General features: G+C 44.9%; 1 protein-coding gene across 3 annotated transcripts in view; it reads right to left on the bottom strand.

Annotated features, from left to right (window-relative positions):
* The window catches only part of LOC139365176 (BAH and coiled-coil domain-containing protein 1), a 115,348-nt gene that overhangs the window by 85,275 nt on the left and 2,573 nt on the right, over positions 1–27,500 (bottom strand). For all 3 annotated transcript variants that reach the window (XM_071102621.1, XM_071102623.1, XM_071102622.1), the window contains exon 2: positions 7,969–8,151. In XM_071102621.1, coding sequence (XP_070958722.1) covers positions 7,969–8,151 — 183 coding nt within the window. The remainder of the gene's footprint in view (positions 1–7,968; positions 8,152–27,500) is intronic.

A 27,500-nucleotide genomic window follows, 5' to 3' on the forward strand; every position in this document is an offset into this window, starting at 1 on the left:
CGCTGCACAGCTATTTTCAGGTTTCTCCAGAGATGTTATTTCGGGTTTAAGTCAGGGCTCTGGCTGGGCCATTCAAGGACATTCAGAGACTTATCTTGGCTATGTGTTTAGGGTCATTGTCCTGTTGGAAAGTGAACCTTTGCTCCAGTCTGAGGTACTGAGCACTCTGGAGCAGGTTTTCATCAAGGATCTCTTTGTACTTTTCTCCATTCATCGTTCCCTCGATCCTGACTTGTCTCCCAGTCCCTGCCGCTGAAAAACATCCCCACAGCATGATGCTGCCACTACCATGCTTCACCGTAGAGATGATGCAAGGTTTTCTCCAGCCATGATGCTTGGCATTCAGGCCAAAGAGTTCAATCTTGGTTTCATCGGAACAGAGAATCTTGTTTATCATGGTCTGAGAGTTCTTAAGTGCCTTTTGGCAAACTCCAAGTGGGCTGTCATGTGCCTTTTACTGAGAAGTGGCTTCCGTCTGGCCACTCTACCACAAAGGCCTGATTGGTGGAGTGTTGTAGAGATGGATGTCCTTCTGGAAGGTTCTCCCATCTCCACAGAGGAACTCTGGAACTCTGTCAGAGTAACCATTGTGTTCTTGGTTACCTACCTGACCAAGGCCCTTCTCCCCCGATTGCTCAGTGTGGCCGGACGGCGGTTCCAAACTTCTTCCATGTAAGAATGATGGAGGGTCCCCTGTGTTCTAGGGGACCTTCAATGCTGCAGACATTTTTTGATGCCCTTCCCCAGATCTGTGCCTCGACACAATCCTGTCTCGGAGCTCTACGGACAATTCCTTCCACCTCATGGCTTGGTTTCTGCTTTGACATGCACTGTTAACAGTGGGACCTAATATAGACCAGTGTATGCATTTCCAAATCATGTCCAATCAATAGAATTTACCACAGGTGGACTCCAATCAAGTTGTAGAAACATGTCAAGGCTGATCAATGAAAACAGGATGAACCTGGGTCTTCTAGCAAAGGTCTGAATACTTATGTTAATGAAGGTATTTCTGCTTTTATTTTTAATACATTTGCAAAAAAAACTAAATACCTATTTTTGCTTTGTCATTATGGGGTATCGTGTATAGATTGATGATGACAAACATTCATTTAATCAATTTCAGAAAAGGCTGTAACGTAATTAAATGTGGAAAAAGTCAAGGGGTCTTGAATAACAGCCGCAGACCATTATTCATCCTCCATCAAAAGAGATATCCCTCTAGTGGTGTGGGGGCTGTGCTTTGGCAAAGTGGGTGGGGTTATATCCTTCCTGTTTGGCCCTGTCCGGGGGTGTCATCGGATGGGGCCACAGTGTCTCCTGGCCCCTCCTGTCTCAGCCTCCAGTATTATGCTGCAGAAGTTTATGTGTCGGGGGGCTAGGGTTAGTTTGTTATATCTGGAGTACTTCTCCTGTTCTATCCGGTGTCCTGTGTGAATTTAAGTCTTTCTCTCTCTCGGAGGACCTGAGCCCTAGGACCATGCCTCAGGACTACCTGACATGATGACTCCTTGCTGTCCTCAGTCCACCTCGCCGTGCTGCTGCTCCAGTTTCAACTGTTCTGCCTGTGATTATTATTATTTGACCATGCTGGTCATTTATGAACATTTGAACATCTTGGCCATGTTCTGTTATAATCTCCACCCGGCACAGCCAGAAGAGGACTGGCCACCCCGCATAGCCTGGTTCCTCTCTAGGTTTCTTCCTAGGTTTTGGCCTTTCTAGGGAGTTTTTCCTAGCCACCGTGCTTCTACACCTGCATTGCTTGCTGTCTGGGGTTTTAGGCTGGGTTTCTGTACAGCAGATATCAGCTGATGTACAAATGGCTATATAAATAACTTTGATTTGATTTTGATCAAACTTTACAGTTGGCAAAATACATTGGGGCAGGTAGCGTTCTCCTGGCATCCACCAAACCCAGATTCATCCGTCGGACTGCCAGATGGTGAAGCGTGATTCATCACTCCAGAGAACACGTTTCCACTTCCAACAACAGTTATTGTGCTCATGTTGCTTCCAGAGGCAGCTTTGAACCGAGGACAGACGATTTTGACGAGCAACGTGCTTCACTACTCGGGGGTCTTGTTCTGTGAGCTTATGTGGCTTACCACTTCTCGATTGAGCCGTTGTTGATCTTAGACGCTTCCACGTCACAATAACAGCACATACAATTCATCGGGGCAGCTCTAGCGTGGCAAAAATTGGATGAACTGACTTGTTGGAAAGGTGGCATCCTATGATGGTGCCATGTTGAGAGTTACTGAGCTCTTCTTTCATTCTGTTGCCAAAGTTTGTCTATGGAGATTGCATGGCTGTGTGCTCAATTTTATACACCTGTCAGCAACAGGTGTGGCGGAAATAGCCAAATCCACTTTTTTTGAAGGGGTGTAGACATACTTTTGTATATATAGTGTATATTTATATATCTTTACACCCAGATCCCAACAGCTCCTCCCCTATTCCACCTCTCCCTCTCACTATGTTCCAACGAACAGCCCTCCTCTCCAGACCATCTCCATATGGTTCCCAGGAAATGAACAACAGACCAGCTCCATATGAAAATGTGTCAGAATCACAGCAACATGAGAGACAAAGAGACCGTGCGCCAGAGAAATGTAGCTTGAGAGACAAGATAATCTTAGAACAAATACCAGCTCACACACACACACACACAATCTCATGCACGAACACACACACACACACGCACACACGCACGTGCGCACGCGCACGCACGCACGCACGCACACACACACACACACACACACACACACACACACACACACACACACAGAGGGCCCTCGGAGTGTGGTGTCAGGAAAACAACCTCACACTCAACGTCAACAAAACTAAGGAGATGATTGTGGACTTCAGGAAACAGCAGAGGGAACACCCCCCTATCCACATCGATGGAACAGTAGTGGAGAGGGTAGCAAGTTTTAAGTTCCTCGGCATACACATCACAGACAAACTGAATTGGTCCACTCACACAGACAGCATCGTGAAGAAGGCGCAGCAGCGCCTCTTCAACCTCAGGAGGCTGAAGAAATTCGGCTTGTCACCAAAAGCACTCACAAACTTCTACAGATGCACAATCGAGAGCATCCTGGCGGGCTGTATCACCGCCTGGTATGGCAACTGCACCGCCCTCAACCGTAAGGCTCTCCAGAGGGTAGTGAGGCGGGGGCAAACTACCTGCCCTCCAGGACACCTACACCACCCGATGTCACAGGAAGGCCATAAAGATCATCAAGGACATCAACCACCCGAGCCACTGCCTGTTCACCCCGCTATCATCCAGAAGGCGAGGTCAGTACAGGTGCATCAAAGCTGGGACCGAGAGACTGAAAAACAGCTTCTATCTCAAGGCCATCAGACTGTTAAACAGCCACCACTAACACTGAGTGGCTGCTGCCAACACACTGACACTGACTCAACTCCAGCCACTTTAATAATGGGAATTGATGGGAAATGATGTAAATATATCACTAGCCACTTTAAACAATGCTACCTTATATAAATGTTACTTACCCTACATTATTCATCTCATACGCATACGTATATACTGTACTCTATATCATCGACGGTATCCTTATGTAATACATGTATCACTAGCCACTTTAACTATGCCACTTTGTTTACATACTCATCTCATATGTATATACTGTACTCGATACAATCTACTGTATCTTGCCTATGCTGCTCTGTACCATCACTCATTCATATATCCTTATGTACATATTCTTTATCCCCTTACACTGTGTACAAGACAGTAGTTTTGGAATTGTTAGTTAGATTACTTGTTATTACTGCATTGTCGGAACTAGAAGCACAAGCATTTCGCTACACTCGCATTAACATCTGCTAACCATGTGTATGTGACAAATAAAATTTGATTTGATTTGATTTGACACACACACAGTATGCTCTGTGCTGCTGCTGGTGGGATACAGCCGACAGGCCGACACCCGTAGAGAGAAGGCGAGGAGCCTGGGTAATTGTTCCCGCTCATCATTTTGATGAGTTGCTTTTAATGCAAAACAGTAAAAAGACAACATGCAATTATGTTGAAGACAGAGCAGCTGAATGTGGTTGATGAACAGTCTGGATTCAATCAGGATCTTAATGCATTATGTACAATTAAACTGCAGTCTGGGTAATGGCCTCCACTGCAAACTGAGTAATAATCCTAGTCATTACCACCTCCATTACTTTTATTAGGCTTGGCATTATCATCGTCCGACTTATTAATATTATTCTGTTTTCCAGCTCAGAAATCTCCCCGTGGCTTCGATATCCATTGCTAAAAGTTGAAAACGAAACATGTTGTGTTTTGTGGGTGGAAGGAACTAGAAGATTCACTATGACCTGTAAGTGCTCATCTCTCTGGTTCCATCGTTCTCTCATTCTCCCTGTCATCTGTACCTCCATGTTGTTTCAGAGAGATGGCTGTACCTCCATGTTGTTTCAGAGAGATGGCTGTATAACTCCATCCACTGACACCATGTTGTTTCAGAGAGATGGCTGTACCTCCATGTTGTTTCAGAGAGATGGCTGTAACACCATGTTGTTTCAGAGAGATGGCTGTAACACCATGTTGTTTCAGAGAGATGGCTGTACCTCCATCCACTGACACCATGTTGTTTCAGAGAGATGGCTGTACCTCCATGTTGTTTCAGAGAGATGGCTGTAACACCATGTTGTTTCAGAGAGATGGCTGTAACACCATGTTGTTTCAGAGAGATGGCTGTAACTCCATGTTGTTTCAGAGAGATGGCTGTAACACCATGTTGTTTCAGAGAGATGGCTGTAACTCCCTCCACTAACACCATGTTGTTTCAGAGAGATGGCTGTAACTCCATGTTGTTTCAGAGAGATGGCTGTAACTCCATCCACTAACACCATGTTGCCTGCCTCCCATGTGAATACCTTAAACATGGATTCGTCTAAGCATGAGCTAGAGCGCGGACTCCCCGCCCCTGGTTTGGTAAAAAGCTGAGGGATGGGGCTGGAGACATTTAACCACTCTCATATTCATAGACAGAACTACGGATGCAAGAATTGACCTTCAGTTATATCAAGCGTATAGTTTAACCATGTTTTGAGGCTATACAGTGTTTGTTGACATTTTCTTTGTTTACAAACATTAGAGTAAAACAAGCTTATAGTTTGGGTTTCTGATGGGGTACAACAGTTAAACTGAGCTCATGAGGCATTTATAAGATATATTCTTAAAGAATCAATGGGTATAAATAATTCATTTATAAGTCACAAAATGGATGTAGCACCTGCTGATTGCCCCTTTAAATCCCATAAATCCATGTCGGGAAGTGTATAAGTGCATGACTCTCTGTGGCCGCAACATCTAAGGGCCGCCCATCCCCAAAACAGAGTGTCCATTAACAACAAACAGAACCACAGGTGCATCAAACAACATCAGCCCCAGCTACACATCATACGACCAGAGTAGTGATTATCAGTGACCACAAACACAATGTAGATCCTGCAGCACATTCCCCGCTGGCTTGCCCTGGCCAAGACACAACAGCTGGCCTAGTCTTAAAGGGGTAGTTCATCTTAATGACAACATTAGTTAGAATGTTCCTTCTTAAAGGGGTAGTTCACCTTAATGGCAACATTAGAATGTTCCTTCTTAAAGGGGAAGTTCACCTTAATGACAACATTAGTTAGAATGTTCCTTCTTAAAGGGGTAGTTCCCCTTAATGACAACATTAGTTAGAATGTTCCTTCTTAAAGGAGTAGTTCATCTTAATGACAACATTAGTTAGAATGTTCCTTCTTAAAGGGGTAGTTCACCTTAATGACAACATTAGTTAGAATGTTCCTTCTTAAAGGAGTAGTTCACCTTAATGACAACATTACCCACTTGGCACACTGGTTGAATCAACGTTGTTTCCATGTCCTTTTAATGTTATTACGTTGAACCAACGTGGAATAGACATTGAATTGATGTCTGTGCCCAGTGGGTAGTTAGATAGTTCCTTCATAAAGGGGTTGTTCGCCTTAATAACAACATTAGTTAGATGTTATCTTATTCTGGAAGTAGTCTGTACACCAGGAACCATCTAACTAATGTTGTATTTTGCTTGAAGTATCCCTTTAAACAAGGAGGCTATGCTTGGGGCTTGGCATACCCTGAGTCTGCTGTGTTTAGGCGGGTCGGGTGAGGCAGTCAGAGCCTGGGTAGGGTGGGAACCACCACAAGCACCAAAGACACAACAGCTGAACAGCCCAACCCTGCAGTCTGTGCAACCTCTTTACTGGCGTGCGTGTGTGTTGTTCAGTGGGCTGAGTGACATTCTTGCTGACGTGAATTTGAATACCGCAACATTTTTTGGCTGAACTATTGACCCGTCACTCCATCCTAAAAAACACTGCATGGTGCTTCACCCCAAACATGCTCCAGGGGAGGGGCAGAGGCCTATTTCAGAGCCCAGAGAAAAGGGTGGGAGCCGGGCTCATTTCTTAAGGATTACAAGCCGTCTGTCCTCCACTGGAAACTCAACCCAGGCTGAGAGTACATGCTGTCAGAGTAAGATTACACGCTGTTAAGCTGCAGCGCCGTACCATGGAACGCCGTTTGGGTCTTTACGTGTCAAAGAAGATACCCGTCAGATAACACTATGTGACGTGTCAGATAAGGCTGTTGACCAATCAGGACCTGAATATGACTGCACGTTACATACTAATTTAACAAGTTCATTCATTGTTTACGTAGTTATTACTATCACTCGTATTCCATATGTCACAACGATTCATCGATACGTATGCTATGATGCTGGTAAAGTCGTCTCGCCCACCTGCCCTTCCTCGAGCTCTGGACAGTGCTGGTCGTAAAAATGTTAGCTAGCTGATGGATTTGTGGCAAACAATGTTCTTCCCCAAAAACACAGCAAAACCACAAGTTGTACTGGTGCTAGCTAAACACCAAAGAAGTTGCGGTCGAACAAATAATGCCTTATTACCAAGGCGGTATTGTAAATACATCGTTCGTTGCCGGTGTTTGCTTGTTTGCAGATTTTTCTGCACAGCTTTGACAATGCTACTGATAGTAGTGGTGGCGCTTGGCTTGCACGTCCAAATTCATCACACACAACATTCTATACTAGAACGGTGGTATTTGATGTGTATATTTTTTGACACGTAAAGACCCGAACGGCATTCCATACCGCACGGCGTTCCATACCGCACGGCGTTCCATACCGCACGGCTGAGAACCAGGACCTGAGTTGTGTTCATTAGGGCACACAATGGAAAACATTTGAAAGCGGTTTATAGGAGAACATGAAAATGGGCGTTTCTAATTGAATTAGTTCAGGTTAGGTAATACCTCCCTGTTCCACTCCGTTTCTGAACGTTTCATTCCGTTTGGTGCCTAATGAACACGACCCAGGAGCCGTTGATAAGGCCCAAAAAGAGAGCTGCCTGAAATTAGCCCTGTGTCCTTTTTAAGGACACACCTACAATATTTCCACCCCTCCCACCTGAGCACAAAGAGCTGATAAAAGACAGGTCAATTACCAACCCTTTGCACAACAGTTTGAAAATAGCAGAGCTCTGGCTTTAACAGGTGGAAACTGCCAACGAACGTGCGTTTGACACCAGCGCCGCCTTAACGTCAGCCCAAGATAGAGCCCTGAGGATTCATAGACTGGGAGAGAAGGACAAGTAGGGGATTCTCTTACAAGTCAATATATAATGATGGCAGCATAGAGTGCAGAGTGCTGAGTCATCTTTACATTTAGCTGAAAATAGTCATCGATGGAAAAATGAAACCACCTAGAACCCCTGGATGTGTGTATCATGAGGGTATGTTATGTGGCTGTCGATCCTTAAAGGCCTCCGTCACGTTGAGAAGACTGCGAGCTAAATATACCTGATGACATCATGCTAAATCGGTGGTCAGGCGTCACTCATTCCATCGTTTTTCCTGTGGGGTTTCTCTCTTACCTTCGTGTGAGTGAGGGAACCAGATCTGAGAGGCACTGGAGTGGGGCCCACCACGGAAGGATCCGGGTGAAGAGGGTGAGGAGGGGGGCCGGGAGGGGTGAGAGGGGTGGGAGGACGAGCCTAGACTGCTGGCCAGGAACGTACCCATGAAGGAGGCAGAGGAGTTCCCCATCAGACCACTACCTATAGCCACACAGAGAATGAACACCATTAGAGAAAGGAGAGGGAGAGAAGAGGTTATGGCTAGAAGTACCTTGATTTCCGGACACATTTTCTCACGTTAATTCTGATATTCCAGTGAATAGGCGATTGAACTTCCCTTAAATGTGAGGCAATGTGAGACTTCGGTTAGAGTTATGGCAAAGCATAAAACATGGGGGGACCCTGCTGGAAAATACCTTCTGGGCAATGATTTACACTTCATAAAACAATGGGAGCATTGATTCAGCAGAGTGAGCGTTGATTCAGCGGAGTGAGCGTTGATTCAGCGGAGTGAGCATTGATTCAGCGGAGTGAGCATTGATTCAGCGGAGTGAGCATTGATTCAGCGGAGTGAGCGTTGATTCAGCGGAGTGAGCGTTGATTCAGCGGAGTGAGCATTGATTCAGCGGAGTGAGCATTGATTCAGCGGAGTGAGCATTGATTCAGCGGAGTGAGCATTGATTCAGCGGAGTGAGCATTGATTCAGCGGAGTGAGCATTGATTCAGCGGAGTGAGCATTGATTCAGCGGAGTGAGCATTGATTCAGCTGAGTGAGCGTTGATTCAGCGGAGTGAGCATTGATTCAGCGGAGTGAGCGTTGATTCAGCGGAGTGAGCATTGATTCAGCGGAGTGAGCGTTGATTCAGCGGAGTGAGCGTTGATTCAGCGGAGTGAGCGTTGATTCAGCGGAGTGAGCGTTGATTCAGCGGAGTGAGCATTGATTCAGCGGAGTGAGCGTTGATTCAGCGGAGTGAGCGTTGATTCAGCGGAGTGAGCGTTGATTCAGCGGAGTGTGGGTATCTATGTATGTTTCATGACTACACTAGCTGTATGCTGTACCTGAACGTCACTGCATAGTGTGGACAGTATCTTTCATTACTGATGGCAAAGCACATATAACCTGACAAGATCCTTTCAGGGATACAAACGTTGCAAACAAACCTCATGAAGGTCTGTGTTAGAGCAGTTCAGTGTTCATTACTACTACCTTCATTACTACTACCTTCATTACTGCTACCTTCATTACCACTACCTTCATTACTGCTACCTTCATTACTGCTACCTTCATTACTGCTACCTTCATTACTACTACCTTCATTACTGCTACCTTCATTACTGCTACCTTCATTACCACTACCTTCATTAATACTACCTTCATTACTGCTACCTTCATTACCACTACCTTCATTACTACTACCTTCATTACTACTACCTTCATTACTACTACCTTCATTACTGCTACCTTCATTACTGCTACCATCATTACTACTACCTTCATTAATACTACCTTCATTACTACTGCCTTCATTACCACTACCTTCATTACTACTACCTTCATTACCGCTACCTTCATTACTGCTACCTTCATTACTACTACCTTCATTACCAATACCGTCATTACTACTACTTTCATTACTACCACCTGCATTACTACTACCTTCATTACTACTACCTTCATTACTGCCCTGTTCATTATCACTAACTTCATTACCACTACCTTCATTACTACTACCTTCATTACCACTACCTTCAATACTACTACCTTCATTACCATTACCTTCATTATTACTACCTTCATTAATACTACCTTCCTTCCTACTACCTTCATTAATACTACCTTCATTCCTACTACCTTCATTAATACTACCTTCATTACTACTACCTTCATTACCACTACCTTCATTAATACTACCTTCATTACTACTACCTGCATTACTACTACCTTCATTAATACTACCTTCATTACTACTACCTTCATTACCACTACCTTCATTACCATTACCTTCATTACCACTACCTTCATTACTACTACCTTCATTACCGCTACCTCCATTACCACTACCTTCATTACTACTACCTGCATTACTACTACTGTCATTACTACTACCTTCATTACTGCTACCTTCGTTACTACTACCTTCATTACTGCTACCTTCATTACTACAACCTTCATTACTACTACCGTCATTACCAATACCGTCATTACTACTACCTTCATTACTACCACCTTCATTACTACTACCTTCATTACTACTACCTTCATTACTGCCCTGTTCATTATCACTAACTTCATTACCACTACCTTCATTACTACTACCTTCATTACCACTACCTTCAATACTACTACCTTCATTACCATTAACTTCATTACTACTACCTTCATTAATACTACCTTCCTTCCTACTACCTTCATTAATACTACCTTCATTCCTACTACCTTCATTAATACTACCTTCATTACTACTACCTTCATTACCACTACCTTCATTACCACTACCTTCATTACTACTACCTGCATTACTACTACTGTCATTACTACTACCTTCATTACTGCTACCTTCGTTACTACTACCTTCATTACTTCTACCTTCATTACCACTACCTTCATTACTGCTACCTTCATTACTACTACCTTCATTACTACTACCTTCATTACTACTACCTTCATTACCAATACCGTCATTACTACTACCTTCATTACTACCACCTTCATTACTACTACCTTCATTACTACTACCTTCATTACTGCCCTGTTCATTATCACTACCTTCATTACCACTACCTTCATTACTACTACCTTCATTAATACTACCTTCATTACTACTACCTTCATTACTACTACCTTCATTACTGCTACCTTCATTAATACTACCTTCATTACCATTACCTTCATTACCATTACCTCCATTACTACTACCTTCATTAATACTACCTTCCTTCCTACTACCTTCATTAATACTACCTTCATTCCTACTACCTTCATTAATACTACCTTCATTACTACTACCTTCATTAATACTACCTTCATTACTACTACCTTCATTACTACTACCTTCATTACTGCTACCTTCATTACTGCTACCTTCATTACTACTACCTTCATTACTAAAATTTTCATTACTGCTACCTTCATTACTACTACCTTCATTACTACTACCTTCATTAATACTACCTTCCTTCCTACTACCTTCATTAATACTACCTTCATTCCTACTACCTTCATTAATACTACCTGCATTACTACTACCTTCATTACTACTACCTTCATTACTACTACCTTCATTACTACTATCTTCATTACCACTACCTTCATTACCGCTACCTTCATTACTGCCCTGTTCATTATCGCTGACTTCATTACCACTACCTTCATTACTACTACCTTCATTACCACTACCTTCAATACTACTACCTTCATTACCATTACCTTCATTAATACTACCTTCATTCCTACTACCTTCATTAATACTACCTTCATTACTACTACCTTCATTACCACTACCTTCATTACTGCTACCTTCGTTACTACTACCTTCATTACTACTACCTTCATTACTACTACCTTCATTACTACTACCTTCATTACCAATACCGTCATTACTACTACCTTCATTACTACTACCTTCATTACTACTACCTTCATTACTGCCCTGTTCATTATCACTACCTTCATTACTACTACCTTCATTAATACTACCTTCATTACTACTACCTTCATTACTAATATTTTCATTACTGCTACCTTCATTACTACTACCTTCATTACTACTACCTTCATTACCACTACCTACATTAATACTACCTTCCTTCCTACTACCTTCATTAATACTACCTTCATTCCTACTACCTTCATTAATACTACCTTCATTACTGCTACCTTCATTACTACTACCTTCATTAATACTACCTTCATTACTGCTACCTTCATTACCATTACCTTCATTACTACTACCTTCATTACTGCCCTGTTCATTATCACTAACTTCATTACCAATACCGTCATTACTACTACCTTCATTAATACTACCTTCCTTCCTACTACCTTCATTAATACTACCTTCATTCCTACTACCTTCATTAATACTACCTTCATTACTGCTACCTTCATTACTACTACCTTCATTAATACTACCTTCATTACTGCTACCTTCATTACCATTATCTTCATTACTACTACTTTCATTACTGCTACCTTCATTAATTCTACCTTCATTACTACTATTTTCATTACTACTACTGTCATTACTGCCATCTTTAAGGCCCAACATCATAAGGGATATGCATTCGTCCATCAACGCTACTAAAAATCACAAATAAATTGATAGTTGATAGAGAATACACCATTATCCATTTTCCTACTAGCTGACGTCATGGTGCCTGACATTGGCAATCTGTCCATCCCACAGCATGGGGACCAGGGATCAGTAGACCTGTAGGCTTCACCACTCTGTGGTAGACTCGCTATGTCTGACAGATCAGCTCCCTGAGGAGTGTGTGTGCATGTGTTTGTGTTTGTGTTTGTGTGTGCGTGTTTGTGTTTGTGTGTGCTTGTGTTTGTGTGTGCGTGTGTGTGTGTGTGTGTGTGTGTGTGTGTGTGTGTGTGTGTGTGTGTGTGTGTGTGTGTGTGTGTGTGTGTGCTCCCCTCCCCCTCAGAGCAGTCCAACCGACATTGGATTCCTCCTCCCCTCTCTCCATCCCTCTCTCCCCATGGGGAGACAGGTCTCATCTCACAGCTGAGTACACACTTTCTCAGGCTCTCTCCCTCTATCTTTCTCCCTCTCCCGATCTCTATCTCTCACTCTTTTCCCCAGTGTCCCTTTCTCAATTTCTCTCCCTCCCTCCATTGTCTCATGACCTCAATCTCTCTTATTGCTCTGCTCCATGTCCCTCTCTCCCTCTCTCTCTTTCTCTATAGCAATCTCCTTCTGCTTTCTCTCCCCCTCTCTATTTCTCTATCACTCCCTCTCTTCCAGGCTCCTTTTTCATTGTCTCACCCACTCAGCTTTACGCTTCCTCTCTCCAGCCCCGCACTGCTTTCTCAAAATGACCCTCTCTTCTCCTCTACTCTACACCTCATAGTCTACTACACCATGTCCCCAGCCTCTCCTCTCTCTCCTTTCTCCTCCTCTACCAGTCTCCTCCTCTCCCTGTCTCCTCCTCTCCACTTCCACCTCTTCTCCCTGTCTCCTTCTCTACCTGTCTCCTCCTCTCCCTGTTTCCTCCTCTACCTGTCTCCTCCTCTCCCTGTCTCCTCCTCTCCACTTTGACCTCTTCTCCCTGTCTCCTTCTCTACCTGTCTCCTCCTCTCCGTGTCTCCTCCTCTCCACTTTCACCTCTTCTCCCTGTCTCCTTCTCTACCTGTCTCCTTCTCTACCTGTCTCCTCCTCTCCACTCTCTCCTTCTCTACCTGTCTCCTCCTTTCCACTCACTCCTCTCTCTCCTCCTCTCCCTCTCTCCTCCTCCCCCTGTCTCCTCCTCTCCTCTCTCCTCCTCTCCCTGTCTCATCCTCTCATCTCCTCTCTCTCCTCCCCTCCCTGTCTCCTCCTCTCCTCTTGACTCACTCCTCTCTCTCCTCCTCTTCCTGTCTCCTACTCTCTCTTATCCTCTCCCTGTCTCCTCCTCTCCTCTCTCCCTGTCTCCTCTTCTCCACTCACTCCTCTCTCTCCTCCTCTTCCTGTCTCCTCCTCTCTCTCATCCTCTCCCTGTCTCCTCCTCTCAACTCACTCCTCTCTCCCTGTCTCCTCCTCTCCACTCTCTCTCTCCTCCTCTCCTCTCTCTCCTCCTCTCTCCTCCCCCTATAAGACACATTGCTTTGGGTTGGCTTTATTCTGCTCTGTAATAATGGCACCAGCAGAGCAATCTGTCCCTGGCTTGGCAGACTGTGGGTTTAACAAGACAACGATGAGTAACTGATCATTCTCAGCAACCCCTGTGTGACTGGGCTGATTGACTATTATACATTACAGGCCAAGCCAGAGAAAACACACTGATTAACCACTGCTTCAGTTGTATTCCCATTATGGTGCTGCCGGCACACTTGAGAAACGGACCTCGGCAATGTTTCTCTCTACCTCCCTCCCTCTCACTTACTCTCTCTTTCTCTGTCTCTCTCTCTCTCTCCCTCTCACTTACTCTCTCTCTCTCCCTGTCTCTCTCACTTACTCTCACTCTCTCTCTCTGTCTCTCAATCTCCCTGTTCATCTCTTTACCCAAAGTCACTGGCTGCCATGCATATGCATGAGGTTTCCTTGGATGAGCACTCAAGAGACAGTACAGTGTGTGTGTGATGACCATGTCAGAGACAGTACAGTGTGTGTGTGATGACCATGTCAGAGACAGTACAGTGTGTGTGTGATGACCATGTCAGAGACAGTACAGTGTGTGTGTGTGTGTGTGTGTGTGTGTGTGTGTGTGTGTGTGTGTGTGTGTGTGTGTGTGTGTGTGTGTGTGTGTTCAACACGGTACCCGGGGAAAAACCACTCGGGTTCAACACGGTACCCGGGGAAAAACCACTCACTCGGGTTCAACACGGTACCCTGGGGAAAACCACTCAGGTTCAACACGGTACCAGGGGGAAAACCACTCGGGTTCAGCACGGTACCTGGGAAAAAACCACTCGGGTTCAGCACGGTACCCGGGGGAAAATCACTCAGGTTCAGCACGGTACCCGGGGAAAAACCACTCGGGTTCAACACGGTACCCGGGGAAAAACCCCTCGGGTTCAACACGGTACCCGGGGGAAAACCACTCGGGTTCAACACGGTACCCGGGGAAAAACCACTCGGGTTCAACACGGTACCCGGGGAAAAACCACTCGGGTTCAACACGGTACCCGGGGAAAAACCACTCGGGTTCAGCACGGTACCCGGGGAAAAACCACTCGGGTTCAGCACGGTACCCGGGGAAAAACCACTCGGGTTCAACACGGTACCCGGGGGAAAACCAGCCTGGCGCGTAACACGAAACATGTAACAAAACAGTTCCACACAAAGACATGGGGGAAACAGAGGGAATATATATGTAGTGTGACTAGGGAATGTAAACCAGGTGTGCGAGGAAACAAGACAAAACAAATGGAACAATGACAAGTGGAGCGGCGATGGCTAGAAGACCGGTGACGTCGACCGCCGAACAAGGAGAGGAGCCGACTTCGGCGGAAGTGGAGACATCCATTTAGCTGGGTTTCCTCTTGTTTCACTACAGATAAACCAGAACCAGGCTGAACTGTGTGATGTTGTAGTTTTAAACTACTAAATATCACATAAAACACATGTAATGTACACAACAACTGAAATATTTGATGAAAGTCATGTGAATAAATAGTTAATGAGTGATAAGCAGCACTGTGATAAGCAGCACTGGGCTAAGCAGCACTGGGATAAGCAGCACTGGGATAAGCAGCACTGGGCTAAGCAGCACTGGGATAAGCAGCACTGGGATAAGCAGCACTGGGATAAGCAGCACTGGGATAAGCAGCACTGGGATAAGCAGCACTGGGATAAGCAGCACTGGGATAAGCAGCACTGGGCAGTCACTCCCATCATAGGACTTCTGGTCATTGTTTGATTCTGTGCTGTTACAGCATTCAACCAAAATAATCGAAAACACTGATTATTTCTTAATAATCTAATCAAAACGACCCCAAAAAGCACTAATGTCTCAGCTCTAATCATTAAGCAGACAGGTTGTAGAGCTCAGAGAAAATGACTACAAGGCATTGGTGCTGGGGAGCCCTGCAGGGAACAGCCTATGGCAGCAGGACTACTGCTCTCTCCACCTCCTACACTCTGCCTCTCCTGTCCCCTGTCGACCACAGCTCCAGACAGGTGGAAATCCCCCACAATCCCTGAGCTTATCTCACACCGCTCAATCAGACCACAGCCCCAACCTGGCCACCTCTGGCTCCAACACCACACCAAACCCCAACCCGCTGTGTGTGTGTGTGTGTGTGTGTGTGTGTGTGTGTGTGTGTGTGTGTGTGTGTGTGTGTGTGTGTGTGTGTGTGTGTGTGTGTGTGTGTGTGTGTGTGTGTGTGTGTGCGTGTGTGGTATGTAATTGTGTGGTAGGGATCATGTTACAGAGCAAGGTTGAGAGCCAGGCCTACTGACACACAGTACAGATTTAACAGACCAGACCTACTGACACACAGTACAGATATAACAGACCAGACCTACTGACACACAATACAGATATAACAGACCAGACCTACTGACACACAGTACAGATTTAACAGACCAGACCTACTGACACACAGTACAGACATAACAGACCAGACCTACTGACACACAGTACAGACATAACAGACCAGACCTACTGACACACAGTACAGATATAACAGACCGGACCTACTGACACACAGTACAGATATAACAGACCAGACCTACTGACACACAGTACAGATTTAACAGACCAGACCTACTGACACACAGTACAGACATAACAGACCAGACCTACTGACACACAGTACAGACATAACAGACCAGACCTACTGACACACAGTACAGACATAACAGACCAGACCTACTGACAGACCTACTGACACACAGTACAGACATAACAGACCAGACCTACTGACACACAGTACAGATATAACAGACCAGACCTACTGACACACAGTACAGATATAACAGACCAGACCTACTGACACACAGTACAGATTTAACAGACCAGACCTACTGACACACAGTACAGACATAACAGACCAGACCTACTGACACACAGTACAGATATAACAGACCAGACCTACTGACACACAGTACAGATATAACAGACCAGACCTACTGACACACAGTACAGATATAACAGACCAGACCTACTGACACACAGTACAGATATAACAGACCAGACCTACTGACACACAGTACAGATTTAACAGACCAGACCTACTGACACACAGTACAGACATAACAGACCAGACCTACTGACACACAGTACAGATATAACAGACCAGACCTACTGACACACAGTACAGATATAACAGACCAGACCTACTGACACACAGTACAGATATAACAGACCAGACCTACTGACACACAGTACAGACATAACAGACCAGACCTACTGACACACAGTACAGATTTAACAGACCAGACCTACTGACACACAGTACAGACATAACAGACCAGACCTACTGACACACAGTACAGACATAACAGACCAGACCTGCCTTGTCTCCCTGTACTCTAACACAATGACTGTCCTACAACAAAACTACACGGATGCACAACGTGGTCTCAGAGCATTTCGTATCATCTGAGACACTCCATTTAGGTTGACATGTTACAATTGGTATGGTATGTATTCATTTGTGGATGTCCATCATCCATTTAGTATGTTGTGTTAGCAATTACAATCCATATGGTATGTTAAGAATTACACATCGAACAATATGTTACGAATTACAATTCCTACAATATGTTACGAATTACAATTCGTACGTGGGACGAATTTAAAAAACCTAGGTGGCTATTGCTAACGTTAGCTAGCTCTAGGGGTCAGGGTAAGGGGTTAAGGTTAGGGTTAGAGGAAGGTTTAAGTAACATGGATTCACATTTACTATGTTACGTCTGATGTATGAGACCAGTCTGGGATGTACTACTGTTTCAGCCTAACACTAGAAACCACACTAATACATTTAGATAGAGGAGCGGTAATGGAACAGCCCTGTACAGTACCACCACCCCTCCTCCATCCCCTTCTCCTCTCCCTCCACTTTCCCTCCTCTCACCCACGTCTCTGAGGACAGCCCCTGTCGGCACCACGAGCCAAAGGTGTGGGCTGATTATGAGCCCAGCCAGTCAGCCAGCCAGCCAGCCAGCCAGCCAGCCAGCCACGAACACGAACACACACACCCGCACTAAGCCCCCAGCCCCCACATTAATCAACTAAGCCTCCTGCATTATTAACATGTCCCAGAGAGAGAGAGATATACCATGCAGCATCCACACTGAGAGGAGAGGACCACAGACATGTCCTGAGAGAGAGAGATATACCATGCAGCATCCACACTGAGAGGAGAGGACCACAGACATGTCCTGAGAGAGAGAGATATACCATGCAGCATCCACACTGAGAGGAGAGGACCACAGACATGTCCTGAGAGAGAGAGATATACCATGCAGCATCCACACTGAGAGGAGAGGACCACAGACATGTCCTGAGAGAGAGAGATATACCATGCAGCATCCACACTGAGAGGAGAGGACCACAGACATGTCCTGAGAGAGAGAGATATACCATGCAGCATCCACACTGAGAGGAGAGGACCACAGACATGTCCTGAGAGAGAGAGATATACCATGCAGCATCCACACTGAGAGGAGAGGACCACAGACATGTCCTGAGAGAGAGATATACCATGCAGCATCCACACTGAGAGGAGAGGACCACAGACATGTCCTGAGAGAGAGAGATATACCATGCAGCATCCACACTGAGAGGAGAGGACCACAGACATGTCCTGAGAGAGAGAGATATACCATGCAGCATCCACACTGAGAGGAGAGGACCACAGACATGTCCCAGAGAGAGAGAGATATACCATGCAGCATCCACACTGAGAGGAGAGGACCACAGTCATGTCCTGAGAGAGAGAGATATACCATGCAGCATCCACACTGAGAGGAGAGGACCACAGTCATGTCCCAGAGAGAGAGATATACCATGCAGCATCCACACTGAGAGGAGAGGACCACAGACATGTCCCAGAGAGAGAGATATACCATGCAGCATCCACACTGAGAGGAGAGGACCACAGACATGTCCCAGAGAGAGAGATATACCATGCAGCATCCACACTGAGAGGAGAGGACCACAGACATGTCCTGAGAGAGGGAGGACCACAGACATGTCCTGAGAGAGGGAGGACCACAGATATGTCCTGAGAGAGGGAGGACCACAGACAAGTCCTGAGAGAGGGAGGACCACAGATATGTCCTGAGAGAGGGAGGGATAGAGGAGGAGGTACCAGGAGAAGAGGAGAGGGATAATAACAAGCCAAGCAGCAGGAAGAGGGAAAGAGGAGGTGAGGAGAGCACTAATCCATAGATATTTAGACAGAGGGGAGAAGCTAAAGCTTGTAGAGGTCCCTTTAGCTGGTCCGGGGTCAGACCATATTATTATGCTTTCAACACTGAGTAAGCAGACATGACCACCACCACTGATCCTGAGACTGTATGTCTAGTGGACAATATAAATGGGCTGACTGGTAATCAAAACCTGAACAGAGGTTAATAGTATTCATAGGAGGGAGCTGCTCATCATCCCTGGCCTGGCGATCTGATTGGCTCCTGCTGACTGTACACCCTGCCACTCCAGTCTAGACATATTGACCCGCCCTCTCACTGTCACGTCTCCTGCTGGTTGGTTGATAGGGCCATGTCTCCTACTGGTTGGTTGACAGGGCCATGTCTCCTTCTGGTTGGTTGACAGGGCCATGTCTCCTACTGGTTGGTTGATAGGGCCATGTCTGTTGCTGGTTGGTTGACAGGGCCATGTCTGTTGCTGGTTGGTTGATAGGGCCATGTCTGTTGCTGGTTGGTTGACAGGGCCATGTCTCCTGCTGGTTGGTTGACAGGGCCATGTCTCCTACTGGTTGGTTGATAGTGCCATGTCCCCTACTGGTTGGTTGATAGGGCCATGTCTGTTGCTGGTTGGTTGACAGGGCCATGTCTGTTGCTGGTTGGTTGACAGGGCCATGTCTCCTGCTGGTTGGTTGACAGGGCCATGTCTCCTACTGGTTGGTTGATAGTGCCATGTCCCCTACTGGTTGGTTGATAGGGCCATGTCTGTTGCTGGTTGGTTGACAGGGCCATGTCTGTTGCTGGTTGGTTGACAGGGCCATGTCTCCTACTGGTTGGTTGATAGGGCCATGTCTCCTACTGGTTGGTTGACAGGGCCATGTCTGTTGCTGGTTGGTTGACAGGGCCATGTCTCCTACTGTTTGGTTGATAGGGCCATGTCTGTTGCTGGTTGGTTGATAGGGCCATGTCTGTTGCTGGTTGGTTGACAGGGCCATGTCTCCTACTGGTTGGTTGACAGGGCCATGTCTGTTGCTGGTTGGTTGACAGGGCCATGTCTGTTGCTGGTTGGTTGACAGGGCCATGTCTCCTACTGGTTGGTTGATAGGGCCATGTATGTTGCTGGTTGGTTGATAGGGCCATGTCTGTTGCTGGTTGGTTGACAGGGCCATGTCTCCTACTGGTTGGTTGATAGGGCCATGTCTGTTGCTGGTTGGTTGATAGGGCCATGTCTGTTGCTGGTTGTTTGACAGGGCCATGTCTGTTGCTGGTTGGTTGATAGGGCCAAGTCTGTTGCTGGTTGGTTGATAGGGCCATGTCTGTTGCTGGTTGGTTGACAGGGCCATGTCTGTTGCTGGTTGGTTGACAGGGCCATGTCTCCTGCTGGTTGGTTGACAGGGCCATGTCTGTTGCTGGTTGGTTGACAGGGCCATGTCTCCTACTGGTTGGTTGACAGGGCCATGTCTGTTGCTGGTTGGTTGACAGGGCCATGTCTGTTGCTGGTTGTTTGACAGGGCCATGTCTGTTGCTGGTTGGTTGACAGGGCCATGTCTGTTGCTGGTTGGTTGACAGGGCCATGTCTGTTGCTGGTTGGTTGATAGGGCCATGTCTGTTGCTGGTTGTTTGACAGGGCCATGTCTGTTGCTGGTTGGTTGACAGGGCCATGTCTGTTGCTGGTTGGTTGACAGGGCCATGTCTGTTGCTGTGCTGGTCAAGACTTCACTGAGCTGCTTTCTCTGCTACCTTCACTCTCATCTAAAACACAGCCAGATGCTTTCCCCTCACAGTCAACCCTCACATTACCCACTGACAGGCAGCAGTAAGGTACAACCACTACTCTACCACCACATATATACAATACATCATTACACCACTTCTCTACCACCACATATATACAATACATTATCACACCACTACTCTACCACCACATATCTACAATACAATACATTATCACACCACCACTCTACCACCACATATCTACAATATAATACATTATCACACCACTACTCTACCACCACATATCTACAATACAATACATTATCACACCACTACTCTACCACCACATATCTACAATACAATACATTATCACACCACTACTCTACCACCACATATCTACAATACAATACATTATCACACCACTACTCTACCACCACATATCTACAATACAATACATTATCACACCACTACTCTACCACCACATATCTACAATACAATACATTATCACACCACCACTCTACCACCACATATCTACAATACAATACATTATCACACCACTACAGTACCACAACATATCTACAATACAATACATTATCACGCCACTACTCTACCACCACATATCTACAATACAATACATTATCACACCACCACTCTACCACCACATATCTACAATACAGTACATTATCACACCACTACTCTACCACCACATATCTACAATACAGTACATTAACACACCACTACTCTACCACCACATATCTACAATACAATACATTATCACACCACTACTCTACCACCACATATCTACAATACAATACATTATCACACCACTACTCTACCACCACATATCTACAATACAATACATTATCACACCACTACTCTACCACCACATATCTACAATACAATACATTATCACACCACTACTCTACCACCACATATCTACAATACAGTACATTATCACACCACTACTCTACCACCACATATCTACAATACAGTACATTATCACACCACTACTCTACCACCACATATCTACAATACAGTACATTATCACACCACTACTCTACCACCACATATCTACAATACAATACATTATCACACCACTACTCTACCACCACATATCTACAATACAATACATTATCACATCACTACTCTACCACCACATATCTACAATACAGTACATTATCACACCACTACTCTACCACCACATATCTACAATACAGTACATTATCACACCACTACTCTACCACCACATATCTACAATACAATACATTATCACACCACTACTCTACCACCACATATCTACAATACAATACATTATCACGCCACTACTCTACCACCACATATCTACAATACAATACATTATCACACCACTACTCTACCACCACATATCTACAATACAACAATATTACAACATTACAATGTACGTGTATGTAGAGTGTGTGTGTTAGTGTTTGTGTGTGCGTGTGCGTGCATGCAGAGCTATGACGTAGAGACAGACATCTTGCCTCCATTTATGTAATTCACCCTCTCTGTGTCAAATCCCTCTTTCAAACCTAATGAATGCAGAGGTGGGAACACAGCCTGTCAATCATAGCTGCTGCCAATGAAGACAGAGCAAAAGAAGAGCTGAGGACCAAGGCATGAGAGCAGCGAGCCGACTCAGCCGAGGCCAACGATGGCTGTTTATTTAACAGGTTATTAAAAGGATGACATGGTAGTTGCGAGACGCTAAGCCGAACCTCTCGTAACAGTGTTTTCTCTCGCCTCTCGCCTGTCGTTTTGAACCAGTGTTTATTTATTTGGCGGTAAAGTATGTTATGTGGTGCCAATAGTGCACTTCTATAGGCTGCTTAAGAGAGTTGGGTCATGTGCATCCTAATCAACAGGGATGGAGATTAATCCTGTTATGGAACTAAAGGACGGGGACGGGGGACCCCAACACTTCACCAATCTCCTTTGTTCTCTTCCTTCCTAGGTTGTCACAGAGACACAGACACACACATACGGCACATGCAGATAAACACACACCGACTGCCATGTTTCTGAACCTCTGGAGTAGGAGGTTCCTCTGTATGCAGAATGGGTAAGAAATCAGCGCTCTCTCACACACACACACACACACACACACGCACTTTCAGTAGAGACCCGACTGAGGCCCTGGAGCGAGCAGCAGGCAGGAAAGTGGAACCGGGGGAGGGGCTTGAGAGAACAGGGAGATGTTGTCATGGGAACGACAGGAGGGGAAACAGCTAGAGGGGAGGTGGCTGCATTACAACAGAACAGTGGGCAGATGATGCAGCTGGTCAGTATACTGTGTGTGTGTGTGTGTGTGTGTGTGTGTGTGTGTGTGTGTGTGTGTGTGTGTGTGTGTGTGTGTGTGTGTGTTCAGTCTGGAGCAACAGCCAGGGCTCATTGCTCCAGCAGCACAGACCCCATAAAGCCAGGCTCTCCACAGCAGCAGGGATTATCACACATTAGAAAGTTTAGGTTTCCCCACATCTAATCTGTCTCTAAGTGTTGGGGGACGGTCATCTTTCTAATCTGTCTCTAAGTGTTGGGGCACGGTCATCTTTCTAATCTGTCTCTAAGTGTTGGGGGGCGGTCATCTTTCTAATCTGTCTCTAAGTGTTGGGGGACGGTCATCTTTCTAATCTGTCTCTAAGTGTTGGGGGACGGTCATCTTTCTAATCTGTCTCTAAGTGTTGGGGGACGGTCATCTTTCTAATCTGTCTCTAAGTGTTGGGGGACGGTCATCTTTCTAATCTGTCTCTAAGCGTTGGGGGACGGTCATCTTTGCCAGTTGAGATTGTTTAATCTGCTCGGATGTGACATCCATACCATCACTGTGGCACTGGGACGTGACATTCTGTCGTCACTAGGGGAATTATACTCCACAATAACAGGAAGAATGGGATTGGGGCGCACTGTACTGTACAAACCCACTGTACTATACAAACCCACTGTACTGTACAAACCCACTGTACTGTACAAACCCACTGTAATGTACAAACACACTGTACTGTACAAACACACTGTACTGTACAAACACACTCACGCACTATACTGTACAAACACACTGTACTGTACAAACACACTGCACTGTACAAACACACTCACGCACTGTACTGTACAAACACACTGTACTGTACAAACACACTCAAGCACTGTACTGTACAAACCCACTGTACTGTACAAACAAACTCACACACTGTACTGTACTGTACAAACACACTGTACTGTACTGACACACTGTACTGTACTAACACACTGTACTGTACTAACACACTGTACTGTACTGACACACTGTACTGTACTGTACTAACACACTGTACTGTACTGTACTAACACACTGTACTGTACTGTACTAACACACTGTACTGTACTGACACACTGTACTGTACTAACACACTGTACTGTACTAACACACTGTACTGTACTGACACACTGTACTGTACTGTACTAACACACTGTACTGTACTGTACAAACACACTGTACTGTACTGTACTAACACACTGTACTGTACTAACACACTGAACTGTACTGTACTAACACACTGTACTGTACTAACACACTGTACTAACACACTGCACTGTACTGTACTAACACACTGTACTAACACACTGTACTGTACTAACACACTGTACTGACACACTGTACTGACACACTGTACTGTACTGTACTAACACACTGTACTGTACTAACACACTGTACTGTACTGACACACTGTACTGTACTGTACTAACACACTGTACTGTACTGACACACTGTACTGTACTAACACACTGTACTGTACTGTACTAACACACTGTACTGTACTGACACACTGTACTGTACTGTACTAACACACTGTACTGTACTGTACAAACACACTGTAATGTACTAACACACTGTACTGTACTAACACACTGTACTGTACTGTACTAACACACTGTACTGTACTGTACTAACACACTGTACTGTACAAACACACTGCACTGTACTAACACACTGTACTGTACTGACACACTGTACTGTACTGTACTGTACTAACACACTGTACTGTACAAACACACTGTACTGTACTGTACAAACACACTGTACTGTACTGTACAAACACACTGCACTGTACTGACACACTGTACTGTACAAACACACTGTACTGTACTGTACAAACACACTGTACTGTACTGTACAAACACACTGCACTGTACTGACACACTGTACTGTACTAACACACTGTACTGTACTGACACACTGTACTGTACTGTACTGTACTAACACACTGTACTGTACTAACACACTGTACTGTACTGACACACTGTACTGTACTGTACTAACACACTGTACTGTACTGACACACTGTACTGTACTGACACACTGTACTGTACTAACACACTGTACTGTACTGACACACTGTACTGTACTGACACACTGTACTGTACTGTACTAACACACTGTACTGTACTGACACACTGTACTGTACTAACACACTGTACTGTACTAACACACTGTACTGTACTGACACACTGTACTGTACTGTACTAACACACTGTACTGTACTGACACACTGTACTGTACTGTACTAACACACTGTACTGTACTGACACACTGTACTGTACTAACACACTGTACTGTACTGACACACTGTACTGTACTAACACACTGTACTGTACTGACACACTGTACTGTACTAACACACTGTACTGTACTGTACTAACACACTGTACTGTACTGACACACTGTACTGTACTGTACTAACACACTGTACTGTACTGTACAAACACACTGTACTGTACTGACACACTGTACTGTACTGACACACTGTACTGTACTGACACACTGTACTGTACTGTACTAACACACTGTACTGTACTGACACACTGTACTGTACTAACACACTGTACTGTACTGACACACTGTACTGTACTGACACACTGTACTGTACTAACACACTGTACCGTACTGTACTAACACACTGTACTGTACTGACACACTGTACTGTACTGTACTGTACTACTGTACTGTACTGTACTAACACACTGTACTGTACTGACACACTGTACTGTACTGTACTGTACTAACACACTGTACTGTACAAACACACTGTACTGTACTGTACTAACACACTGTACTGTACTGACACACTGTACTGTACTGTACTGTACTAACACACTGTACTGTACAAACACACTGCACTGTACTGTACAAACACACTGTACTGTACTGTACTAACACACTGTACTGTACTGACACACTGTACTGTACTGTACAAACACACTGTACTGTACAAACACACTGTACTGTACTAACACACTGTACTGTACTGACACACTGTACTGTACTGACACACTGAACTGTACTGACACACTGAACTGTACTAACACACTGTACTGTACTGACACACTGTGCTGTACTGTACTAACACACTGTACTGTACTGACACACTGTACTGTACTGTACAAACACACTGTACTGTACAAACACACTGTACTGTACTAACACACTGTACTGTACTAACACACTGTACTAACACACTGTACTGTACTGTACTAACACACTGTACTAACACACTGTACTGTACTAACACACTGTACTAACACACTGTACTGTACTAACACACTGTACTAACACACTGAACTGTACTGTACTAACACACTGAACTGTACCGTACTAACACACTGTACTGTACTGTACAAACACACTGCACTGTACTAACACACTCTACTGTACTAACACACTGTACTGTACAAACACACTGTACTGTACAAACACACTGTAGTGTACTGTACAAACACACTGTACTGTACTAACACACTGTACTGTACAAACACACTGTACTGTACTAACACACTGTACTGTACTGTACTAACACACTGTACTAACACACTGTACTGTACTAACACACTGTACTGTACTAACACACTGTACTGTACTAACACACTGTACTGTACTGTACTAACACACTGCACTGTACTAACACACTGTACTGTACTAACACACTGTACTGTACTAACACACTGTACTGTACTAACACACTGTACTGTACTGACACACTGTACTGTACTGACATACTTTTTTCACAAACTTCCTTCTCAGGGAAATACACATGCTAATCTCTCTCTCTCTCTCTCTCTCTCTCTCTCTCTCTCTCTCTCCATCCATCCATCTATCTATATATATATATATAGATCCAATGTTGACCTAAATGACTACTGATGATAAATACAATCCACCTGTGTGTAATCAAGTCTCCGTATAAATGCACCTGCACTGTGATAGTCTCAGAGGTCCGTTAAAAGCGCAGAGAGCATCATGAAGAACAAGGAACACAACAGGCAGGTCCGAGATACTGTTGTGAAGAAGTTTAAAGCCGGATTTGGATACAAAAAGATTTCCCAAGCTTTAAACATCCCAAGGAGCACTGTGCAAGCGATAATATTGAAATGGAAGGAGTATCAGACCACTGCAAATCTACCAAGACCTGGCCGTCCCTCTAAACTTTCAGCTCATACAAGGAGAAGACTGATCAGAGATGCAGCCAAGAGGCCCATGATCACTCTGGATGAACTGCAGAGATCTACAGCTGAGGTGGGAGACTCTGTCCATAGGACAACAATCAGTCGTATATTGCACAAATCTGGCCTTTATGGAAGAGTGGCAAGAAGAAAGCCATTTCTTAAAGATATCCATAAAAAGTGTTGGTTAAAGTTTGCCACAAGCCACCTGGGAGACACACCAAACATGTGGAAGAAGGTGCTCTGGTCAGATGAAACCAAAATTGAACTTTTTGGCAACAATGCAAAACGTTATGTTTGGTGTAAAAGCAACACAGCTCATCA

The sequence above is a fragment of the Oncorhynchus clarkii genome, chromosome 13 (assembly GCF_045791955.1).
Source record: "Oncorhynchus clarkii lewisi isolate Uvic-CL-2024 chromosome 13, UVic_Ocla_1.0, whole genome shotgun sequence".
Lineage (NCBI taxonomy): Eukaryota > Metazoa > Chordata > Actinopteri > Salmoniformes > Salmonidae > Oncorhynchus > Oncorhynchus clarkii.